This window comes from Gymnodraco acuticeps, unplaced genomic scaffold (assembly GCF_902827175.1).
Source record: "Gymnodraco acuticeps unplaced genomic scaffold, fGymAcu1.1, whole genome shotgun sequence".
NCBI lineage: Eukaryota > Metazoa > Chordata > Actinopteri > Perciformes > Bathydraconidae > Gymnodraco > Gymnodraco acuticeps.
The window spans coordinates 1,715,078-1,736,889 of record NW_022989942.1 but is presented as its reverse complement, the minus strand read 5'-3'; the positions used below and the strand labels follow the sequence as shown (position 1 = coordinate 1,736,889).

The 21,812-nt window shown below is 39.6% G+C and overlaps 1 protein-coding gene across 8 annotated transcripts in view; it reads left to right on the top strand.

Annotated features, from left to right (window-relative positions):
* tie1 (tyrosine kinase with immunoglobulin-like and EGF-like domains 1) overlaps window positions 1–20,866 on the top strand; it is a 57,092-nt gene extending 36,226 nt beyond the window's left edge. The window contains exons 1-24 of one of the 8 annotated variants that reach the window (XM_034210106.1): window positions 3,281–3,372; window positions 4,767–5,063; window positions 5,211–5,321; window positions 5,494–5,649; window positions 6,520–6,651; window positions 7,588–7,728; window positions 7,827–7,955; window positions 8,676–8,821; window positions 9,496–9,640; window positions 9,729–9,887; window positions 10,358–10,498; window positions 11,630–11,932; window positions 12,269–12,559; window positions 12,980–13,173; window positions 13,295–13,441; window positions 13,547–13,610; window positions 13,852–13,986; window positions 16,619–16,809; window positions 16,995–17,108; window positions 17,675–17,745; window positions 18,645–18,685; window positions 18,791–18,887; window positions 18,971–19,070; window positions 19,842–20,866. In XM_034210106.1, the coding sequence (XP_034065997.1) occupies window positions 4,787–5,063; window positions 5,211–5,321; window positions 5,494–5,649; window positions 6,520–6,651; window positions 7,588–7,728; window positions 7,827–7,955; window positions 8,676–8,821; window positions 9,496–9,640; window positions 9,729–9,887; window positions 10,358–10,498; window positions 11,630–11,932; window positions 12,269–12,559; window positions 12,980–13,173; window positions 13,295–13,441; window positions 13,547–13,610; window positions 13,852–13,986; window positions 16,619–16,809; window positions 16,995–17,108; window positions 17,675–17,745; window positions 18,645–18,685; window positions 18,791–18,887; window positions 18,971–19,070; window positions 19,842–19,913 (3,357 nt within the window). In that variant the 5' untranslated portion in view covers window positions 3,281–3,372; window positions 4,767–4,786 and the 3' untranslated portion in view covers window positions 19,914–20,866. Of the gene's footprint in view, window positions 1–3,280; window positions 3,603–4,766; window positions 5,064–5,210; window positions 5,322–5,493; window positions 5,650–6,519; window positions 6,652–7,587; window positions 7,729–7,826; window positions 7,956–8,675; window positions 8,822–9,495; window positions 9,641–9,728; window positions 9,888–10,357; window positions 10,499–11,629; window positions 11,933–12,268; window positions 12,560–12,979; window positions 13,174–13,294; window positions 13,442–13,546; window positions 13,611–13,851; window positions 13,987–16,618; window positions 16,810–16,994; window positions 17,109–17,674; window positions 17,746–18,644; window positions 18,686–18,790; window positions 18,888–18,970; window positions 19,071–19,841 lie in introns of those variants that run through there. The other 7 variants (XM_034210105.1, XM_034210103.1, XM_034210104.1 and 4 more) reach the window with 7 other exon arrangements.
* Window positions 20,867–21,812: the final 946 nt, after the last annotated feature.

Below are 21,812 nucleotides of genomic sequence, written 5' to 3'. Positions count from 1 at the left end.
TTCACATTACACATTCTCAGAACCTCAACAGACATAACACTGGAATTATCCAGGCTTTCGAGCACATTATCTTTGGGGAAATCCGTCTTTAAAAGACGGGGGTCTTTAAATTCTAGTAATAATGCTCACTCACATGCTTTATCTAAAAATCTGTCTGCGTCATTCATCATTTCATTCACTTTATCGCTCAAAAAATATTTTCTCTCAAACACACAAACACTCATATCACACTTTCAAGGAAACACTCACGCAAGATTTGTGTCTCTTGTTCTCCATAATTCTTGGAAATCGCTTCTTTATCAGACAATGTGGGGTACATTTTGGATGGAGGTCAGGGGTTTTCATAAGTGCAGTTGCGGAAGAATCGAGGTGGGTGATTTAGGGGGCCTGAGAGGTGTGAGTGACACCCTTGCTCAGACTCCCAGGGCCTAGCGGGATTTGTGCGTGTGGAGCCTGGCCAGTTCGCCACACAATGAGAGGAAATGGGAATTTAATACAAACTTTCTCACCAAGTCTCAGAGACCTCCTGCCTCTGTTGCCACTCTAATTTCCATACACCCCCAGCTTACAACCACAACAAAATGTCAGAAACAACTTTTACATGCCTGGGAGTGTGCTGTTGTCATTCACTGCTCGACACAATTTAGTTGAATTTTCCCACATTACTTTTCTTAATGAATGAGATTGTTTAAAAAAAGAGTGTGCTTACAAGGGGCAATGTGGACTGAGACAGGATAAATATTTTTCAAATATTACAAAACATAGTGACATTTTAAGCATAGTCTCACTAATGAGATTGTGAAGATGATTAGAAAATCTGAACATATAGTTATGGACAGGGTTGACAATACCTTTCACAGATAACCGTCTGAATACGAAAACCCATTGTAACTAAGAACACCAGCTACCATTATATACGTTATATATTATGTCATGCATTTATTACTGCCAGTTCAATAAGATGGAAGGATGCATATTGATCTTTAGAGTGTATGAGTAATTCAAAAGCAATCTCCACTCAATCTCAAGCTAAAGAAACTACACATCTCTTTTTCTTTGATTGTTTGCAGGGTGCAATAGTTGAAGATGTGCATTGTACACTATTGTTATGCTTTGGGAAGCGATAGTGTCTTCTTTTTTTTTACTTGGCAAGGGGAAACCCTGGGCCCTGTCTTTGTCTAGTACGGTAATAAAGCAAGCTGCGGTCCCTTTAATAACAAACACAGTTCATAATTACTATAGTGCAACAAAGACTTTAGGATACAATGTCTATTCGACTAATGTATCCAAAAGCACAGAGTGTCTCCACCCTGCATGTCCACCCCACCAAGATAATTTCCTCTACACCCACACCCACGGGTCCCCCATGGATAGATCATATCAACACATGAAATGATAGCCAGTTACTTTACAAGGGACAAGATCTCTGTGAGATGATAGACATGCTTGCAGAGATGCATACAAACTCACACGCACGCTTATGGACACTGTGTGCACACTTACACATATGCACGCTCACAGATTGTCTCCAATGCATAATCACATATGCACACACACATACTCATGCACAACTTTGTACACACTATCACACAAAGGCTCCCACCCTGGTTTCTTGCTGCTGACAGCCTTAATGCGGCCAGAGGCTGAAGCATCTGTGTTGACCCAGCCTAAGGTCTTTTCCCTTTTGGCTTCCTATAGAGGCTCCACCAAGCTGTGTCTGCAACACGCAGCACTTTTGAATCTTCTCTCTTTTTGCACACCATCCTTTGCCTTTTCTCTTCCCTAAACTTTAATCAGTCTACATACAACAATCTGCAAGATTTTCTGCAATAACTATAACAAAATGAGTGCCAATAATTTAATTTAACAATAAAGTCTGTTGCAAATTGTTTTCTGTAAAGCTTTATGCCATACAAACATACATGTACATTTATATAGGTATGTCTATCCTTGTCAGAGGGAGTTTTTGAAGTGTGTACAGAGGAAATACTATATGGTAGTAAGTTGTTCTGGCTCCTGGGCTAGACAGGTCACACTAACAGGTCAAAGGGACAATACAGATCTGAGCCAGGACTTTTTGTTGGCCAAGTTATCATGGAAACACTGCCTGAAGACAAAGCAACTCCAACCTGGGTGTAACTATTTCATTTTAATTTGATTTCAGCTAACTGAACCATTTTGTTGTTACAGTTTACGATATGTCGTTCATGCACCATTTGACTTTGCACTATAGAATTGACACTAAACTTTTTCAGATGTTGTCAAACTTTGCAAATATTGATATTATTTGATTTTTAGGACAATCCAGCATGCAATAGAATATTCCTTGCTGGCCAAAGCAAGCCATGAACTCCTGAAATGGAAAACAGGATATCTTAAACAATAAGAAGTTGAGTGAACTTCAAGTCAATTGTCTGAAGCCGCAAGGAAATGTAAAATAAACATCAAATCAGCCCAATTGTTTTTCAGAGAAAATGAGAGGCGTTTGCAGTTGTTCCAAGCAAAAGTTTGAAAATGAGACAGTGCAGCACTTTTAAAAGATTGGGGCAGAAATGGCAGAATAGACACAACAAGCATATTGTTCATCATTTCCTGAGTCTGACTGATTAGAACATGGAAAGGGGGGGGGGGGGTGAACATCGAAGCTGCAGGGATAGTAACTAACCCATTAAAGTGAGAGAACAAAGCTGTTACATTTGGCAAAGCATGATACCAGCTGCTGCTGCATTTGGTGTTCTACTGTATGTTTACAGAGAAAATCAGAGCAGCAATCAAATGCAATGTCAGCACCAGAAGACACATGGGCCATGCAGAGTGCAGGTCTTGGCCACACAGATGCATGTGAAGTATGCGGAGATACAAAGTAGTGTGCTGAGTATTCAATATGCAGCATGTATTATATTAGATGTTATCCATGTCATTATCCAAAAATGCATGTCATAACATTTCTGACATGAACAAAATATTGATGCTTCAAATATTGTGACATGGGATGTGCAATATATTTCACATGGCACAGATCTAAAATATTATATAACAATCCAAACAAACACAATATAACATTGACCTAAGCTTGGCTTAAATAGAATAATAATGCCCCAGAAGATTGAAAGTATAACACAAACTATTATACCACTGCTAAAATAGTATCTGTAATAAATAACAATTACCAATGGTATGCAAAGACAAGGGAGAGTGGTTGGCATTGTATTGGAACAAAAAGGAACTCATAAATACATTAATCGGATCGGGGAGGTCTGAGCGCCAGCAGTCCTCCGCTGTCTGGTGACGCTCTTCCTTCCTCTCCCACCCAGAGAAAGCTGAGCTTTACTGAAGGAACAACTCTTAGTGAGGGACCGTGATACCATCTCTGTAAGTTATACAGGACCGCTCTAGTCGTTAACAAGAGATTTTACACCTGAACCGGAGCTCCGGGTGATTCGCCAAGTTATGCGTAAAATAGCGCACCACTCGTCGTGACGCAGCGTCACTGTATTAGATGTACAACTTTATCCTTAATAACGACAACCTTCTACACATGAGGATTATTAATACAACGAGGATTATGTTGGTGTTTTTATTTGGCTTTCTTGGTTTATCAGGTAAGTGGGAATGTATTTGTACACTGTTTGGTTAGCTCTAAAACGAAGCTAAATTGAAGTTGAATATTGAAGTTGGCTTTCATTTTCGGGAAATGCTATGTCTATTAGGAAATATACATGTTCCACCTCTATATATACACTATTAGATTGCTACGTTACTGTAAATACTTTATATTATGTTAGTCAAAAATCGTGCAGGAATGTAGAGTGTGGATACCAAACCCCTTTGGGAAAACAGGAGCTCATCCATGTTTCCTGCCATTGTTCGGTGGATCTGGGGCTAAAATACCAGTAAGAACTAATGCTGGACAAACTAACAATACTGGGTTTGGCACTTAAAATAATTACAGTCCTGGAAGATTTTTTATTTTTGGACCAACATTTTGTAGGGATGATGTTGTCAGTTTCTCAATCCTTATATCAGGTGTCAGTGTGTAAACAGTTGTTATTCCATGAGCCACTTGTGTTATGAAGATACTTAGGAGGAGATTTAAGAAATGAGGTAGTGTTCACATGGTCTACAGCACGGTTTGCTATATTCTGTGTAAAGTGTATGGAAAAGGGTCGACATCGTAATTTAATCCAGAAAAATAACTTTTGACGTATTGACATAAAGTGCCAAATATGTGCAAAACTGATGTTTTCCATTGTGAGCTAACATCAATTATAGAAACAAGATTATGTATCAGAATAAAATATGTTCTATTAATAACCTGCACCAAATAATGACGGTGAATAATGATGTCTGAAGAGTGAGAAGTACAATATATATTATGTGTAATATCATTTCTGTAGAGGTCTAGAGGCAAACTCAATAATGTTTTTTTTTTTAGTGTTGCAAAATTCCAAAACATCAGCAATAAAAATGTTCAAGACCATAAACTGAATATACGCCAATGCTGTTCTCGTGTGAATCAGATAACTTACAAGAGGATGTTATCATCATATGGATAAGTAACAGCCGTATTTCTTGCTCCAAAAAAGGAGGATATACAGTTTTTAGTCTAAATCAACTGCAATAAGCAGAGATTCTGCCAAAAATAAATACAAAACGTTACTGACTCAATAGGTTTTAATCATAGTAGTCTGATAATCAATTCAAGCTCCTTACAACTCATATAACTGTTGGTCACACTTTAACAAATGCATTGCCCTGTCTTGCAGATGCTGTGATAGACTTGACCATGATCTCCACAGCGGAGGTCACCAACGTCAGTCACTTCTCCATCTCCTGCATCAATGGAGAGCGCAGCCCTGCCCAGGTTGTGCTGGACATCAAGAGGGACAACAAAATCCTCGTTTTCCCCAAAAAGCCACATTTTAGGGTGCATAAGCCAAAGAACAGGGAGGCGGTCGCTAGAGATTTCCGTGAGCTGGACCATATCGGTATCTTCTACTGTGAATCTACTCAGGATGTTCCCCCTCTTGAGACCGTCACAATGATCAATAACTTTGGCAGAGGTGGGTGGAGACTTCATACAAACAGCTTTTGGAGGTTTTTGACTGATCAAAGCCAAACCAACTCTAGATTATTTATGCTCTGAAACATCCAGTTTTCTCTGTGTTTTACTTGGTAAATAACTGTGTGTATCTGTGTTCCTTTTATAGCTAATTTTATCCCAACTCACCTTACACTGACTGCTAACAAAGGAGAGACAGTTCACCTCAGCATGCAGCTACTTGGCTCCCAAAAGAGAGATGTGACCTGGAAATACAACGGTAAGCCAGTTTACATGTCAAGACAGATACAGGAAGTTTAACATGCATTTAAGAGATGGTAGAATCATAGATTTTTGATTACATTTCTGTTTTAATTATGAATAGAATATAACAGTACTTTTTAAGACATTGGAATTGTTGCCATTAATTTTTTTTTCTTTCTTTCATGTAGGAAACTACTTTTATATGACTCACTGGAATGATATGATTAATCGCACAGCAATACTCACTCTGGAGAGCACAGCTTTTGACAATCAAGGCATCTACAGCGCCAGCTATGTGGGGGACAGCCCTCTTCAGGGTGCCTGGATGCGACTCATTGTCAGAGGTTTGATCATAAATGCAATTAATCACCACAGAAATAGCGCATATGTATTAGAAATAAACAAGATGGGTGAAACCACAGACATATTTGGGTTATTCCTCATAATAAATTAATGAATTATAAAAAAGTAATTCCTGACACAAAGACTTGGAGAAATCACTGCTCTTGCCCAAGAAATAGTCGAGCACTAACATAAAAATTGCTGATCCCACGATAAATGTTTGTTATGGATTAAACACATGATTTTTAGTGAGCTCAAGAGGGGCTCTTAGGCAGATTTGTTTTCAACTTTGGACAGAGGCAAGTTAGCTGTGTCCCCTTTTTTCCAGTCTTTATGCTGAACTAAGCTAACCGGCTGTTGGCTCTAGCTTTTTAAAATAAGATAATACTGATGTGAGATTGTTATCCAAGTCTTGGAGGAAAAGCAGATAAGTACTTTTCCCAAATGACAAATTACACCTTTAAATCAACACCAGCCAAAAACAGTGGAATAATGGTCTTGATAGAATTTGAGCTTGAACATGCGTTCAAGTGTTTAAGTGAGACAGCCAGTGTGTGTTATATTTCCTATAGCTCTGTATTGTAGAGACGTCAGCAGTCTCAACACCATCCCCACCCTCCACCTGCACTGCTCTGAGATTCCACAATTTCCTCTTTCAGCAGATGTAATAGTTTATATTTTTTTCTGAGAATTTTACAACATGATTTCATCCTAATACAAATACACAAAAGAAAAAAAGAAGATTTATCATTGCTCTTTGGGGTTTAAAAGACTGAAAGCTGAAATGTTACATGGAGGTTCTGTAACATTTCCAAGGATGACATCATTTTTATATACTTTGTGTAAGTAGTTTCAATATTGTTTCTCTGTAGACTGTACTAGTAAGAAGTGGGGTCCTTACTGTGACAAAGACTGTCCGGAGTGTCTCAACGGTGGAGTGTGTCACGATGTTGACGGAGACTGTATGTGCCCGCCAGGATTCATGGGGACCCGCTGTGAGACAGGTTTGTACATCCTCATAAGTATAGACATACACATTTGTTTATGTGTACATTACATGATCATAATGACATCACTAACATTATGATGGTTAGCAGGTGTTGTTGTTGTTGACAGCTAACATAGCTGTCATCCTCGTGGATTCATCTTCTTATTACAGACACATGCATTTTCTAACATTCGGTCTATATGCTGTAAAATGTATTATCTCTTCGATTTACACACGGCATCTATTGCACGTCTGTCCGTCCTGGGAGAGGGATCCCTCCTATGTTGCTCTCCCTGAGGTTTCTCCCATTTTTCCCTTTAAACTGTGGGTTTTTCTCTGGAAGTTTTTCCTTGTACGATGTGAGGGTCTAAGGATAGAGGGTGTCGTTTTTCTCATACTGATGTTCTGAACAATCTGTGCTGTTGTATTTGCTGTAAAGTGTCTCTACTGTAGGCTATTTTTATTATATGTACAGCACTTTGGCTCGACCATAAATCGTTTATAAATGTGTTATATAAATAAAACTTGATTTGATTTGATTTGACCATGCTTATCTCCTAACTTTAATTTGCTAGCATGCCCCCTTTTGTTAATAAGTACAGCTGCACCTGATGGAAATGTCATTTTGTGGTCATAAACCAATGGTTACAACACAACAATAATATAAAAAATTATACAAACACAGAGTGAACATTTAAAATGGTCTTAGTTTGATTGATTTGATTGCTGCCCCAATGGTTTCCTACCCATAGATACAATTATGTGTTGAGCTTTGAGTACAGTTCCTAAACAGTTTGTCCTTTTAGTATTGCAATCAAATACAATGATACAGTTACAATGTTGATGACTTCATTGGCAGAGTGATGCATCTGTCCCGTGGGGTGTTTTGCAAGGCAGGTTGAGAAATGATTCAGAAACATAAGGAATTTAAACCTTCTCTGATGGTTTGCAGCATGCAGAGAAGGAATGTTTGGCCGAAACTGCCAGGAGTCATGTGGCTCCGAGCTGAACTGCAAGGGGCTACGGTTCTGCCTACCCGACCCTTATGGCTGCTCCTGCGCCAGCGGCTGGTTTGAGAGCCGCTGTGAGAAAGGTGAGCACTGCGTCACTTAATTGCGTCCCTGTATTGTTAATTAAAATAATATGCATGTAAGTTATTTTACGTGTATTCCTTTGTGTGTTTTCTGACAGCCTGCCTTGATGACATGTATGGACCAGACTGCAGCCTGAGCTGTAAATGCCAGAACGGAGGAGTTTGTAACCGTTTCAGTGGATGCCACTGCCCGACAGGGTGGAGAGGACAGAACTGTGAGAAGTCTGGTAGGTATCGCCACATCATATCAATCCCTCTTCCGCTCCATTCCTTCCTTTAGCTCTGCCTCCTCTGTGGAATGTAATAAACTGCATTCATAGTCTATATTTACTGTACGAATATCACTTACCATTTCTAATTATATTTAAATGTTTATCATCCTGCTCAACATATATCACCACCTTCTTCCTTATCAGGACAGCAAACATTGCACTAGTTACAATATGTACAAACCCAATTGCACACTCACGGTTAACATGTCGTTTCATTAAACTGTTTCACCAGACAACCTGACACGTCATTATGTTACAACAGAACCCCAATAAAAGCAGGATTAAGCCAACTTGTCTACTGTAGTTACACTTGTTTATTAAATTGAGTGTAATTCTTGAGCCTGGAACCAACCTGTTTATTTTTTCTTACGTTTTTTAACCATTAATGGTTGACGTGTCTTTATCTTTGGGAGTCAAGAGTGCCCGACTTATTTTCCTTGAACAACAAATACAAATTAAAACATCATCTTTGGAGATATAGATGGAACTAAAAAAGATATATAGGTAGTGCAGGCATGTGGTACAGCTATGGCTTTTTCTCTGGGAAAGGTTTTGATATACACTGCTAAAAAGTTAGCAAAAGAAGTTAATTTTCTTGCAGCGATCGATATAATTCCACTTTGTCATCCACGTTGTCTTTTTCTAAATCTCTGCTCCCTTCCTCTCAATGTTCAGACCGGGCTCCCCAGATTTTGGATTTGGATAATAACTTAGAGTGGAATCTGAACTCCAGCCCAAAGATATTCTGTTCAGCAACAGGCAACCCCCTGCCTAGCCATGACAGCATTGAGCTGCGAAAGTTGGACAGCACTGTGCTAAAGGTAAGCAAAAACATGAGTAGATGCACATGTTGGATATATTTCAAGTCAAGGTAGAGATAAATACAAGGCCACACAGGGTGGAGGAGTTTGAGCCAATGGTGCCGTCATCTTATCATTATCAATTTCTTGCATTTTTTAATAATGTTGCATTACATTAGGGACAGCCATGTTAGCTGTTTCCTCATCTCTATGCTGAGGTAATCCTGCTTCTTAATAGCATGAGGGCAGTATTACTCTTCTCATCCAACATACAGCTAGAAAGCATATTAGCACATTACTAAACTTGCTCATAATTGTGAAATCAAATAAATAAAGCACTTCTGGGAACATTGTAATCAGCTTTATAAAAATGTGAAATCGTCCTGTGCCTTTAAGATTGAGCTCATGATTACAAGGTTGAGTCAAGCTTGGAGGAAGTCAACAACACAATGGACTGAGGAGATAAGGCTGTATCACTCCACAGTGCAGCAGTTACCATGTGTTGCCCATAGGTGACATGTTCAAATCTTCTGTTATTCTTTCTGTGCCGTTTCCTTGATAATATAAACAATCTGATAAAGAATTGTACCAGCTCTTCACACTGAGGAACAGAGGAAGTTCTCAGAGTGAAGACAGGAAATAGAAATGTGTTTTTGAACTTTCATTGATTGCATTGTGTTGTGCTTTGCTCTCAGGCCTCGAGCACTACCATGGACTCCAATAAGAGTACAGCCATGTTTGAGATCCCTCGCCTGAGTGCTCAACAAGGAGGATTGTGGGAATGCAGGGTGTCCACCAATGGGGGCCAGGACTCCAGCAAATTCAACCTCACCATTAAAGGTCCGTGTGAGAGGACAATATTTGTTTTTGTGACCTTTTCCTGTATGCAAACACTTCATATGAGAATATTTTTGCTGCGTCTACTCAGAGCCCCCTGTGCCCACTACTGCTCCCAAACTGTTGGAAAAAAGGAGTAAGCAGCTGCTGGTGATGCCGGTTGAATCTCACAGAGGAGACGGCCCCATTGTCTCCACTAGGCTCCTCTACAAGCCTGTGGAGAACGGAGACTCTTGGTCCTCCATCATAGGTAAGATATCATAGCAGTATGTCATTTAGTCAGCTGTTATCACATACAGTACATCAGCATTATCAGAAGATATATTTCAATACATTTTCCAACTATTGTAATGTATTAGCCACAGTTACAGCGTGAAACAAGTAATTGCTCTTTGCCCAGATCTACAATAATCTGGGCAAAGAGCAATTTTGCCAGTATTTCCACTATTACTATGTGGAAATACTGGCCAAAGCACATTAATGAAACTTATTTTTAAGAAACACTGAGTTGTGTTTCCTCTTACGCAATGCAGGTTAAGAGTGTGCATCATGTTGTACTGAGTCTTTGGCAATTGCCCCCTCTACAATTTGATTTGGTTTTACATTTATTTACTGTGTCTTTAATACTTATACATGTATTTCTAAAGACAACTGTTATACTCAAACTGTTTAACATAAAACCAAACCCTTCTGTAATTCCTTATGTCCACTTACTTTCAGTTTATAGTGACAAAGAGCCCATCACGCTAATGAACCTGGAGCCATCAACACGCTACCGCGTCCGCGTCCAGCTGAGTCGTCCTGGGGAAGGCGGAGAGGGGGCTCCGGGGCCAGAGGCCATCATGGAAACAGACTGTCCCGGTAAGACTCAAGGATAACTGGGACCACACACATACTGAACATAGTAGTATATCTGTCTGGAAATCTTGCCTGGGAACAAATGTCTATTATCTGTACCACATAACTTAAGCAAGCACAATTATCTTGTGTCTGGTTGGTCTAATAGTTTGCAGTGCACTGCCTTTCCCAGGCCTAAAGGAGCCAGCTGTCTTTTCCCCAGTGAACACATAACTTAAGTAAGGGACAAATATAGAAAGATACCAGTGGACTGAAATGATCTCTGCGCACTTATCTGCAAAAAAAAAAGAACTAAAGGGACAAACCTTTGAAAAGTGATTTAATTCCTCAGTGATTGTGGTGTAGAGGGAGAGAACATACTGTATCGGAGTAAAGCAAATTAACAAAATGGCTTTTCTTTTGATTTGGACTATTTTTACTATGTGGCAATATGTGGATGTATTCATGTATGAAATGGAACAAATTGTATTGGTTACAAGGCAAGTTCATGTTGGTCTCCTGCACCACCACACTCTTTTGACTGGTACAAAGTCGTTTTCAAAATTATTTACATGACAAGTTTGCATTTAAAACAAAGAGATATCTTGTGATTTTGTTTAACATGAAAGTGATAGTGCCCTTTTGGGATGCGTTACTTTTTTACGTTTGTGTAATGCATTATAGGTGTATAGTGGACAACATTACTAACAATGCACTCAAAAATCAAGGGTTTTAAGTATGTATATTGACTGTTTTGAGTATGCTTTATCCTTTAACTTTCTTCATGTAAACTGTATACTTACTTTGAACTTGTATGTAATTTGGATTTGGGGCATGACCATGCACAGATGCTCCCATCAAGCTGCATGTCTGTAGATTTGGTGAGGAAACCAGAGCAGCCTTAGAAAGCCCACATAAACTGTGGGGTTCATTTAGAAAGGGCCAGGGCCAATATTCAAAGCTAGTGTGAGCTAACAGTCCTAACGACTGTACAGCAGCCAAGGAATATAAACTAAGGTTACGGTCCAATTCCCTTCAAAAAAACATTATCCATCCCTCAGCGGTCAATTTGACTGAACTGTGAGTGATGCAATGAGAGAAATTCACAATGAGCTGTTGGCCCCTCAGCTCATCCTGTGTTCTCTGTCACTGCAGAGCCCACAGTTCAACCTGAGATTGACATCAGCTCTATGGAAGGCCGCAATGCCACAATACGCTGGCGCCTGCCCCCCAACAATGGCATTAATGCCGGCACAGCCAGTGGCTTTTTAGTGCAGCTCTTCGGGCCTCCACCCTACAGTGAGAAACTACTGGAGGAGACCACCCTGCTCACTGTGCTGTCCACAAAGTTCCACAACCTGCAGTACCAGCAAGACTACACCGTGGTGGTGCACCTCATCAACTGTGGCAGCCAGGGGCCGCCCTCCAAATCCTACCACTTCCGCATCAACAGCCAGGGTAACTAGAAACTCTGCTGTTAATAAGCTGCAAGGAAGGCTCCTTCGAAATGTTGCAGGATTTTCAATGCAGTAGGATTGTGCTTGATTTTTGCTTCATGACTCTCTCCCTGCGCACTTGAGGAAAAGTAAAGCAGCTGAAAGTTAAAGTTTAGGAACAATCCAGTTTAGTTTGCAATGAATGAGATCAACAAGATAGAAACAGATAAACCCACATCTTTGTTATCAGCATTCCCAGAGCACCAAAGTATCTGATATGGGCAGTACATCTGTTTTTAGAATATAGTTTTACACAATCACTGTTGATTTGCCTGACTTGGATATCCCTCTGTCTCAGGTCCATCATCACCACGCCATGTCCTGGCCCTCCCTCTGTCCATATCAGCCATCCAGGTGAGGTGGCAGCCTCCAGAAGATCCCAATGGAGGCATCATTAAATACATCATAGAATACCAGCCTGTAGGCCAGGGGAACCCTCACCCATGGGTGGACACAGACGATGGAAACAAGACCGCCAAAGATGTGACAGCTCTCAACGGCAGCACGCTCTACCAGTTCAGAGTGAGAGCTTTCTCCAAAGTGCCGGGAGAGTGGAGCAAGATTGTCAAGGCAATGACACAAGGGAATGGTGAGTAGGAAGTCATTGATGCTACACGTGATTGACTTTCTTATTGTAAATAATTGGGGACCTAGATATGGAATGTCAAACCAGAAAAGTTCACAATACTACAGCAAAAACTATGATTTTTTTATATTGAATAATCCAATATAATCATGTAAATCAAGGACTTTTTAAAGATTTTTGGAGAAAAGTTTATTTTCTCTTCAAGCTAAAAGTAACTCCCACTGGAAAATGTCTACACAATTCTAGTGTTGCCAACATTTTGCTTTTCCCAGATGGTGAGACCACCCACCATGACAGAGATTTACTCAGGATAATAATATATATAAAGCCTATTTATCTCAATCTCCCTACTTGGGGATTCTTTCCTTCTTCCACCATACCCCTCTGTCTTCCCGTTCCATCTCTTCCCCTTTGCCAAAAAAGGTATTCAGAGTTTGATCCCAACCACGCAGGGTGTGGCTGGGAAGCCTGTTGGGGACAGCTACCAGCTGTTGGTGGCAGTGGTGGGCTCTGTGACCGTCACCTGTGTGACAATCCTGCTGGCACTGTTGGCTCTTTTCTTCATCCGCAAGACGATGCTCAACCGCCGGCGCACGTTCACCTACCAGTCTGGATCGGTAAGGGTCTGAATTTTTTGGGAAAGCATAGGGATTTCTCAGGTCCTTGTTGATGTCATCTGGCAAGACCTTTTAATGAATGTGTATTTATTGCCAAGCTTAAGACAGTTTATACCCCCAGGGTGAAGAGACTATTCTACAGTTTAATTCAGGAACTCTGACCCTGACGCGGAGGCCCAAACCGACGCCAGAGCCCCTCACCTATCCAATCCTGGAGTGGGAGGACATCAAGTTTGAAGACGTCATTGGAGAGGGAAACTTTGGCCAGGTATTTAAGCGCTTACTGTATTTTCTGAATATGTTAAATGTCTTTTGGTGGATGTCCTTATTCACTGGTTTAAATATTCATGCTAACAACCTTTCTCCAAACCAGGTCATCAAAGCCATGATCAAGAAGGATGGCAGCAAAATGAGTGCAGCGATCAAGATGCTAAAAGGTAACACTGGCACACACTGGGACACAGCAAATATGGTCCAGTGCAGGGAATTGTTTGACTGATTCAATTACATTTGATACAACTTTATTGATCCACAAATGCAATTTGATTGTCGGCATGAGAAAAAACAGACCCCAAAACAGACACATGCACAGGCAGAAAGTTACATGCAATGCAACTTGAACATTTCATTTCTAAGGCACCGACTGAATCTGCTTTGCATGCACTTTATTTAATGAAGCTGCGCATGCTGATCTGCCTGCAGAGTTCGCCTCGGAGAATGACCACAGAGACTTTGCAGGGGAGCTGGAGGTGCTCTGTAAACTAGGCCAGCATCCCAACATCATCAACCTGATAGGAGCCTGCGAGAACAGAGGTGAGTGAGCGACACCTAGTGGCTGTCATGGATATTCATGAGTTTTCAATGTAAGGCTATGGAGGAAATATCCATGTGTTTGATTTGTATTACGGTTTTTGGCAGGGATAGGAGTTTATAAGTCCTATAGTACAAATATGTACAGTATGTTGTAGGTTGCATAAATGTTAACTTACCTTACTTATCTTGTTTAAAGGCCTTTTAAAATATTTGCCATTTGGTAGACAGTTGATAAGTTTGATGACGGTAAAATATAATTGGAAAAATGCATGTAGCAATAAAATATGTCTGCTGAATGTATTATGCACAGTTTCTACTGTACAGTAGGTAATATGTTGCAGTGTAACTCATTTTGTATTATAAAACAAATAGAGCATTTACCTTAAATATTCGAACATCTTTTTATCTTACTTTGCTTTGTCTTGAGGGTGTGTCTGAATCACACAGTCTTTATCAGCAGATAGATTTAGCTATTTACATGACATGGAGATGATTCAAAGCGACATCTTGACTGTACAGAGGTGTTATGTGGTCAAATATTGGTCAAGTATAGCAAAGTGTATCTACTGTATAGATTGAATTCAAAAGATCTGAATGTATTTACCAATACATTTGTATTTAAGTTTTGTGAGTTTTGACTTTGTAAAGGACTTATTGTTGCTGATATATTAGTCAGGATCCTTCAGACAAAATTCTGACCATATTTCACCTCTATTTATCCTAATTTGTCTAATAGTACCTGTTTGCTATACTGTAAGGGATCAGGTTGCCAGGACACCAGAATGTGTCCAAGCTAAACAATATTGCCAAAAGCATTCTGTAGATTTGTTTGACTTGCCAATGGGTCTCACAAACCTACTTGTCATGTATTTGTGAATGAAGAAGGTATCCTTGACCCCAGTTCTTACTATGGAGTATCGGTTTTCCATAGCTCCAGCTGATGGTTTATAGATTGAATAATTAAACTGCTTCTGTTTGATCAAGACTGATTTACATTTGAGAGAGAAAGGTTAGTTCACAAAGTACATCAGTGAGGACATTACAAAACCAAATCAGCTTTGAATAATAAATAACTGATGCAGTGTGTCTGCTCATCAGTGTTACTGTTAAGTAGAACCTGACTCTACAGAGTCTACTGTTTACATGTGTTGGTTTCAATAAATGTCTTCTATTGTGAGGAAGACCGTGATACGAACACAAAATACATTTATACTGTAAAACCCAAACATCTTTGAACAATCATGGACATAACTTTTTGGAGTTTAAATATCAGGTCCTTATTCTCCCTCCTGCAGTTTTGGTCTTTGGTGATTTAGCCGTTTGTTTCCTTCTTATAAATATTTATATTAGGCAATTTGTAGATTTTAATAAGAAAAACATATTTTAAAGGTAAACATGTATATTACATTTATAATATGGAATGTCACATTTTACAGGTCATTGTAAAATGGAGGAAAAGAGGAAGGAAGTAAGAGGGAAAGGAAGGAATGTTGTGGGAAAGCGGGGGGAGGAAAGCAGGCTGGAGATAAAAATGGGAAAATAAAGAAGGAAGACATGCTTTCAGGAAATATTTCTTTGACATGCAATGGGCATATGTTATTCATGTGCTGCTTCTTCATTTGCAGAAGCTATTAAAATACAATGTATTATTTTATTACAACAGGGAAAGTGGTAGACAAGTTCTGTATATATGGTGCTATTTTATGCTGTTACATGTTCTCATCTTACAGAGGTATTACAAACAAATTACCATTCAGCTATCAAGCTTTTAAATAATTATGTTTGTTCAGGGTTTATACACCATTGAACTGTTGAACAGCAGGATAGGAGGAGTTAATGAATATAGAAGATATTTGACGGATACTTAAATTTTAGGAGGAAGACAAAACCAAAAACACACAAACAATACATTCTGATTGCATTTTATAGACCTTCATTGTTTTTTCTTATGGCATGGTTAGTGTTTTAATGTATATCAAACTCTAAGCCTGTTTAAAGAAGTTGGGAGGTTATGAAACATTAGTCACAGAATTTGTCTGTTTTGTGGCTGTATGAAACACAGCATGTCCTGATTAACATCTTGTGGCTGAGAAGGAACATTATTGTTCCAGTTCTTTGATCAGCCTTTTCAACGGCCCTTTATTCTTTCCTTCAACATATGGCATTAACTAATTGCGTTGGCACCATCACCCGTCCTGGTGAAATCAACATGAAACCCCTCCAACAAGTACTAATGTGCCCCGTAGGAACTTTTTTTTTGGCTGCCATCTATCAACAAAACATCGACCATCTGGTGGATCTCTTGGAGATTTTCTGGTTTACCTCTTTCTGTGTAAAGACAGAAACGTTAAATACCAAGCCCCTTACCAGCTGGGTCTCTTCCCAGCAAATAGTCTGCAAACAGCTTGTACACATGTATAATGATACGTTTACTAGCAGCACCCTTAACTCTATTAACTGTGGATTTTCCTGTAATACGTTATGTACTGCAAGGAGAGTTTACACCTCAAACCCACATCAAACAACATGAAAAAAGGACATTTATGGCACATTTATTAGGGAATATTTCCATACAGTAGAGTAAACCACAGGGTAAACTCCTCTTTTTCATGTTACTCTGTTTTTCTTCCAGGTTATCTGTATATCGCCATTGAATATGCTCCCTATGGTAACCTGCTGGACTTCCTGAGGAAGAGTCGAGTGCTGGAGACGGATCCTGCCTTTGCCAAGGAGCACGGCACTGCGTCCACCCTCACCTCCCAGCAGCTGCTGCAGTTCTCTGTAGACGTTGCAACCGGGATGCACTACCTAAGTGACAAACAGGTACGAGGGGAAACATCTGGGTGGCTGCTTGTATATTAATTTCTGAAGATGAATACCTTTCTTTTACTTATTTTGTGAGGTGTTTTCCCCATGACAGTGGATGTTGACAAAGTAATTGAATCACTCAAATAAAAGGCATGATAATTAAATCACGGCTCTCCTGTACTCCACTCTCTTGCTTCTAGTTCATCCACAGGGATCTGGCAGCCAGGAATGTTCTTGTTGGGGACAGCCTTGTGGCGAAGATAGCAGATTTCGGCCTTTCCCGCGGAGAGGAAGTTTACGTTAAGAAGACAATGGTGAGTGGTTACAAAAATAAGCTTTTTTTCAGAAAATGTAAGACAATAACTTAAAGACTAATCAATTGCAAAGACAAAATGCAAGAGATTTATAATTAGATATCTCCAAATAATATACCCCACAATGATTTATTTGGTCTGTCAGCCAATGTCTGCCACACAATGGTTAATACTTTATTAGTATACCATTGTGAAAAATACAGTATTTCAACATAAATATATATTTTAGAGATTGATAACTTACTGTTAATAAGATTTATTGCAAACTGAGAGTTATCCACTGGTTTTACATAACATGTTTGTATGTGTTGACATCAATTGAGAGAGCTACCAAAATGTGATATTACCTGTAGAGGGCAGTCATGAGTTAATGCTATCACCTGCACCAGTGTGTGTTCTGGTACAGCAGGGTGCTACTTTGACCTAATTTGGCATGGGCTTGTACTAATGATGTTCAACTTGTGGCACCACAGTAAAAAAAAAAACAGCCATTTTATAATAATCAAACCCAATCACAAGTTGATATGTCAACAAAGTTTGTCATAAATGTCTTGCTTGGATTTCAGGGGAGGCTGCCTGTACGCTGGATGGCCATTGAGTCTCTGAACTACAGCGTGTACACAACCAAGAGCGATGTGTGAGTATACAGTGTCAACCCATCTGTTTAACTAACAACCAAACTATTACAATCATTGCTATAGATGGAAATGTCAATTTGTACTGGAACTTTAATGCCTCTAACTGAAAACGCAAGGGCAAAAAGCTTTTGGAGCATGTTGAGTGACAAGGCAGGCTTCTGACACGGCCAACAAATCATTCCTCTGTTGAAATGATAACAGTGTGTTGTGTAATTGATAAGCATTACCAGGAAGTCTTTGGTACACCTAAGCAGACAGGCTGAGACGTTGCTTTGTCAACTCGAGTCTATTTATACACAGCCGAGAACATGCTTGAAGGACAGCTAACGGAAGAAGTGTGAGGGCTGGCTGTAGGGTCAGAGAGAGATGTAAACATTAATAAGAGAAATAAAGCGTAAAGGAGACATAAAGAAGAAGTCTGAGTTAAAGGGAGAAGATATAAACAAGGACAAAGAGCGAAACATCACTTTATCTGATTGTATGATATACAACACAGCATTATGACATTTGAAACAAATGCAAGGAAGAAGCTTTATATTGTTGACACACACCATGTCATATTTATTAAATTATTCAAATGCTTACATTTTAGTTTTCCTTATACAATGCATTGTAAAAGTAAAAACGATTTGGAGATGTTACTGTGCATGCTACAAAAGCATTTTCTAGCATCATACTGCATTACTAAAATATTCCATAATCTAATGTCTATGTAAATAGCAGGCATGAACTGATGCTGGTTACTTGTGAACATTTTAACCTTATCTCACATTTTATCGACAAAGGGAGTGCCATTAAGTCAATTATTATTTTTGGTTGTTACTAACAAAACCTTATATTTTCTTCACATGTGTTTTTTCAATTTCCAAATGTCCCTGTCTTTGCATTTCTCTCTCAGGTGGTCCTTTGGTGTACTCCTCTGGGAGATTGTAAGCTTAGGTATGTAAAACCTGTTGTCATGTGGTGTTAAAATGCTCGACCAACAATCACCATGAACAACACAAAAAGCATTTTCTCTCCTTCTTGTGTGTGTTTGTGGTTCAGGTGGCACACCATACTGTGGGATGACTTGCGCTGAGCTTTATGAAAAGCTGCCACAAGGCTTCAGGATGGAGAAACCCAAAAACTGCGATGATGAGGTGTAAGTGTTCAGCCTTTTGTGGTTATCTTTCTGTCCCTCTTTCTTCTGTTCTACCCTATTCACCAATGTCTCTCTGTGTGCAGCTATGAGCTGATGAAGCAGTGCTGGAGGGATCGGCCCTACGAGAGACCCCCCTTCGCCCAAGTGTCTGTCCAGCTCAACAGGATGCAGGAGGCCAGGAAGGTAAAGCTGCACTCACACAATGTCGGCAGGAAGGGAAGAATAGGAAAATGTCCTGTTGTGTTCAAACATCACACCAAGATGGCTAACCCGTTGCTAAAGCCACATCAGAAAACTAGAAATAAAATAGCTATTTTGTTCAAAATGTTACACATATGGTACATATATTGCTATTGGAATGTATTTACAGTGCACTAGTGTAACATTTCCTTTTGTATTGTTCCTAACCAAGTGCGTAATACAGTATCAAAGCAATATCAGAAATTCCCTTAATTCCCAAATTCTCTTAAAAGTAATTACAGCTGATGCTTTTAACACCCAAGCATAAAGTACTGCAGTTTCTCAAATGGCCTCTTGAGGCTGTCTCCAAAAGCAATTCCCGTACAACCCCATATTGAAATGCCCAACTTTACAGCCAAATGAAATATACAACCTGGTACCAAAAAAAGGTTTTAGTCTCAATATCTAATTTCCCTACTAATAACAACTGTTCATTAAGTGTGTTTTTGTACGTTATTCACGTGTTCAATTATAGTAAGGCTTTAACTTAATTGTAAATACAATTGAATAATAATTATTAAATGTAATCTTACACACTCACATTCAGCTTAACAATGGCTCTTCAGAAAAATATGGATGATGTGACAGAGTCTACGCCCATGTTTTGTACAGTCTATGATTAAAAAAACAGGTAGTGCCATCATTCCTTTAATGGCTTGACATTTGTACTATTTATTTTTGTATCTTTAATGAAACGCTTCTATCTACTTCCAGGCATATGTGAACATGGCTCTCTTTGAAAACTTCACCTACGCTGGGATAGACGCCACAGCCGAGGAGGCCTGACTACCCGCCCCCCCAGGCCCTAGCATGCCACGTAGCTCCAGGAGGAAGTCCCGAGGATGGTCGCCGCGTTACTGCCATCACCCCGCCGCTCAACGTCGAGACAGGAGGCCCAAGCGCCCAATCAAAACCACCCAGTTATAGAAGGAGGACTGTGAAAGGACACTGTGTGGAGGTATCAGAGGCATTAGGAGATGAGGAGGAGTGTTGTTGGGCCTTGGATTGAGCGATGCGATTGCTACTAAACTTTCGGGAAATTCTGACCCCCTGTTACTACATACAAGTCCTAGAAAAAAAGGCACAACATTGTACCTTTTGCTGATACAAAAGTTTCAATGCTGGACCTTTTTCTCTGACTGTTGAGGGGAAGCAGCACATAAGGAGCTACGTGCCTTGCTGAAACACCACAGGGTCTGTGGGGTGTTGAAACTGGACTTTATTTTTCCTCCATTGCTCTAAATGGAGAAAGGATTAGAACACAGACATATTCAAGTTCTCAGACTGTTAGAAAAACATGAAAGATGCATTCATTGTAGCACTTAAAAACAGCCTAATTGTTGCCATTTATGTATTTGACTGTGTGCCTATCACTGCCATGTGAATGTAAACACTACTGTATATAGTTTGTCTCTTTTAAAGGTCACATATATGTATCATACAGTAGCCTTCCTATTCGAATGTAGTCAGAGATACAGAGTAAATGCAAACATTGTAGATGTGTTGCATTTAAAAGCTCCACGAAACAAGTAGTTGTTTGAGAAATGCTACTAATACAGGGTTTTCCTTGACCAATATGCAACATAACTAATGTAATGTTATATATCCAAATTATGAGAATGTACAGTTTGTTTTCGTTAACTGGTCCCTTAAATAAAGGTTTTGCGTGGTGACTGGACTCATCACTACAAATAGTTGTACTATGTGCCAGTTTCCAGTTATAAAATGCGGACACTGAGTATTTGGACTCAAGCAAAGATTATTGTGTTGTTGTTGTTGTTGTTGTTCCTGCCTGCTCAGTAGTGAGCGGGGTGGAAAACCACAGGCCAGGCTGCTGGGGGCCAAAGTGTCCTTGCTGAGTTCAGGAACACTGATCTGCCCTGCTGCTCTGAGCTGATCTGTCACTGGGTTTCCTCCACAAACCAACCGCAGGCACAGAGCTGTCTGTCAAACATGGTGTGAGTGGGCCAGCTTCCTGAGGACTCCCACACGAAGACCCGGCACCAGTGAGACCCCCATGTGACCTCAGCACTTGGTTTCCTATTCCCTGATCTATAATAATGAAAAGGCAAACATTATATTGAAATTAATAATACATGTATCTGCTTTCTTTAGTATAAAGTGTTTTGGTTACAGAAACATTTCCAGGGAAAATTCCAATTACATTTTCATATTCTTCCACTGCCCCAATTTGCCGAATATCAAAAGTGAACATTATGTTTTCATGCTTCCAAGTTAAATTACATCTGAGTTGCTCAGTTGCTTGATCTAGCAATCATCTACCTAAAGATTTATCAAAGAATATCTAAGGCTTCTTCACCATATCTCTGTGAGAAATGTAGTGCAACCCGAATATGGAGAACAAAATGTCTAATATTGACTAAAAAGTATCATTACATTGGAATGTAATTTATACTGGGAATTATTCTGGTATGAAATAAGGGTAAGGTAGAGAGGGTGGGACGTTTGGTAATGTTGAGGTTTCTCCAGAGGTATTGGTTTTTATAATTGTCCACATTATCTGGTGGTTAACACCCAATCCTGTTGAGCAGTCCTGAGGAAGTTGCAGTTTTATACCCTTGGAATAAAACATGCATTTCATGTGTGCAGGTTTATTAAAAATGGTTAATATAAATTGATTAAGGGACACATTTTGCTGGGCTTGGTCAAATAATTTATTATCTG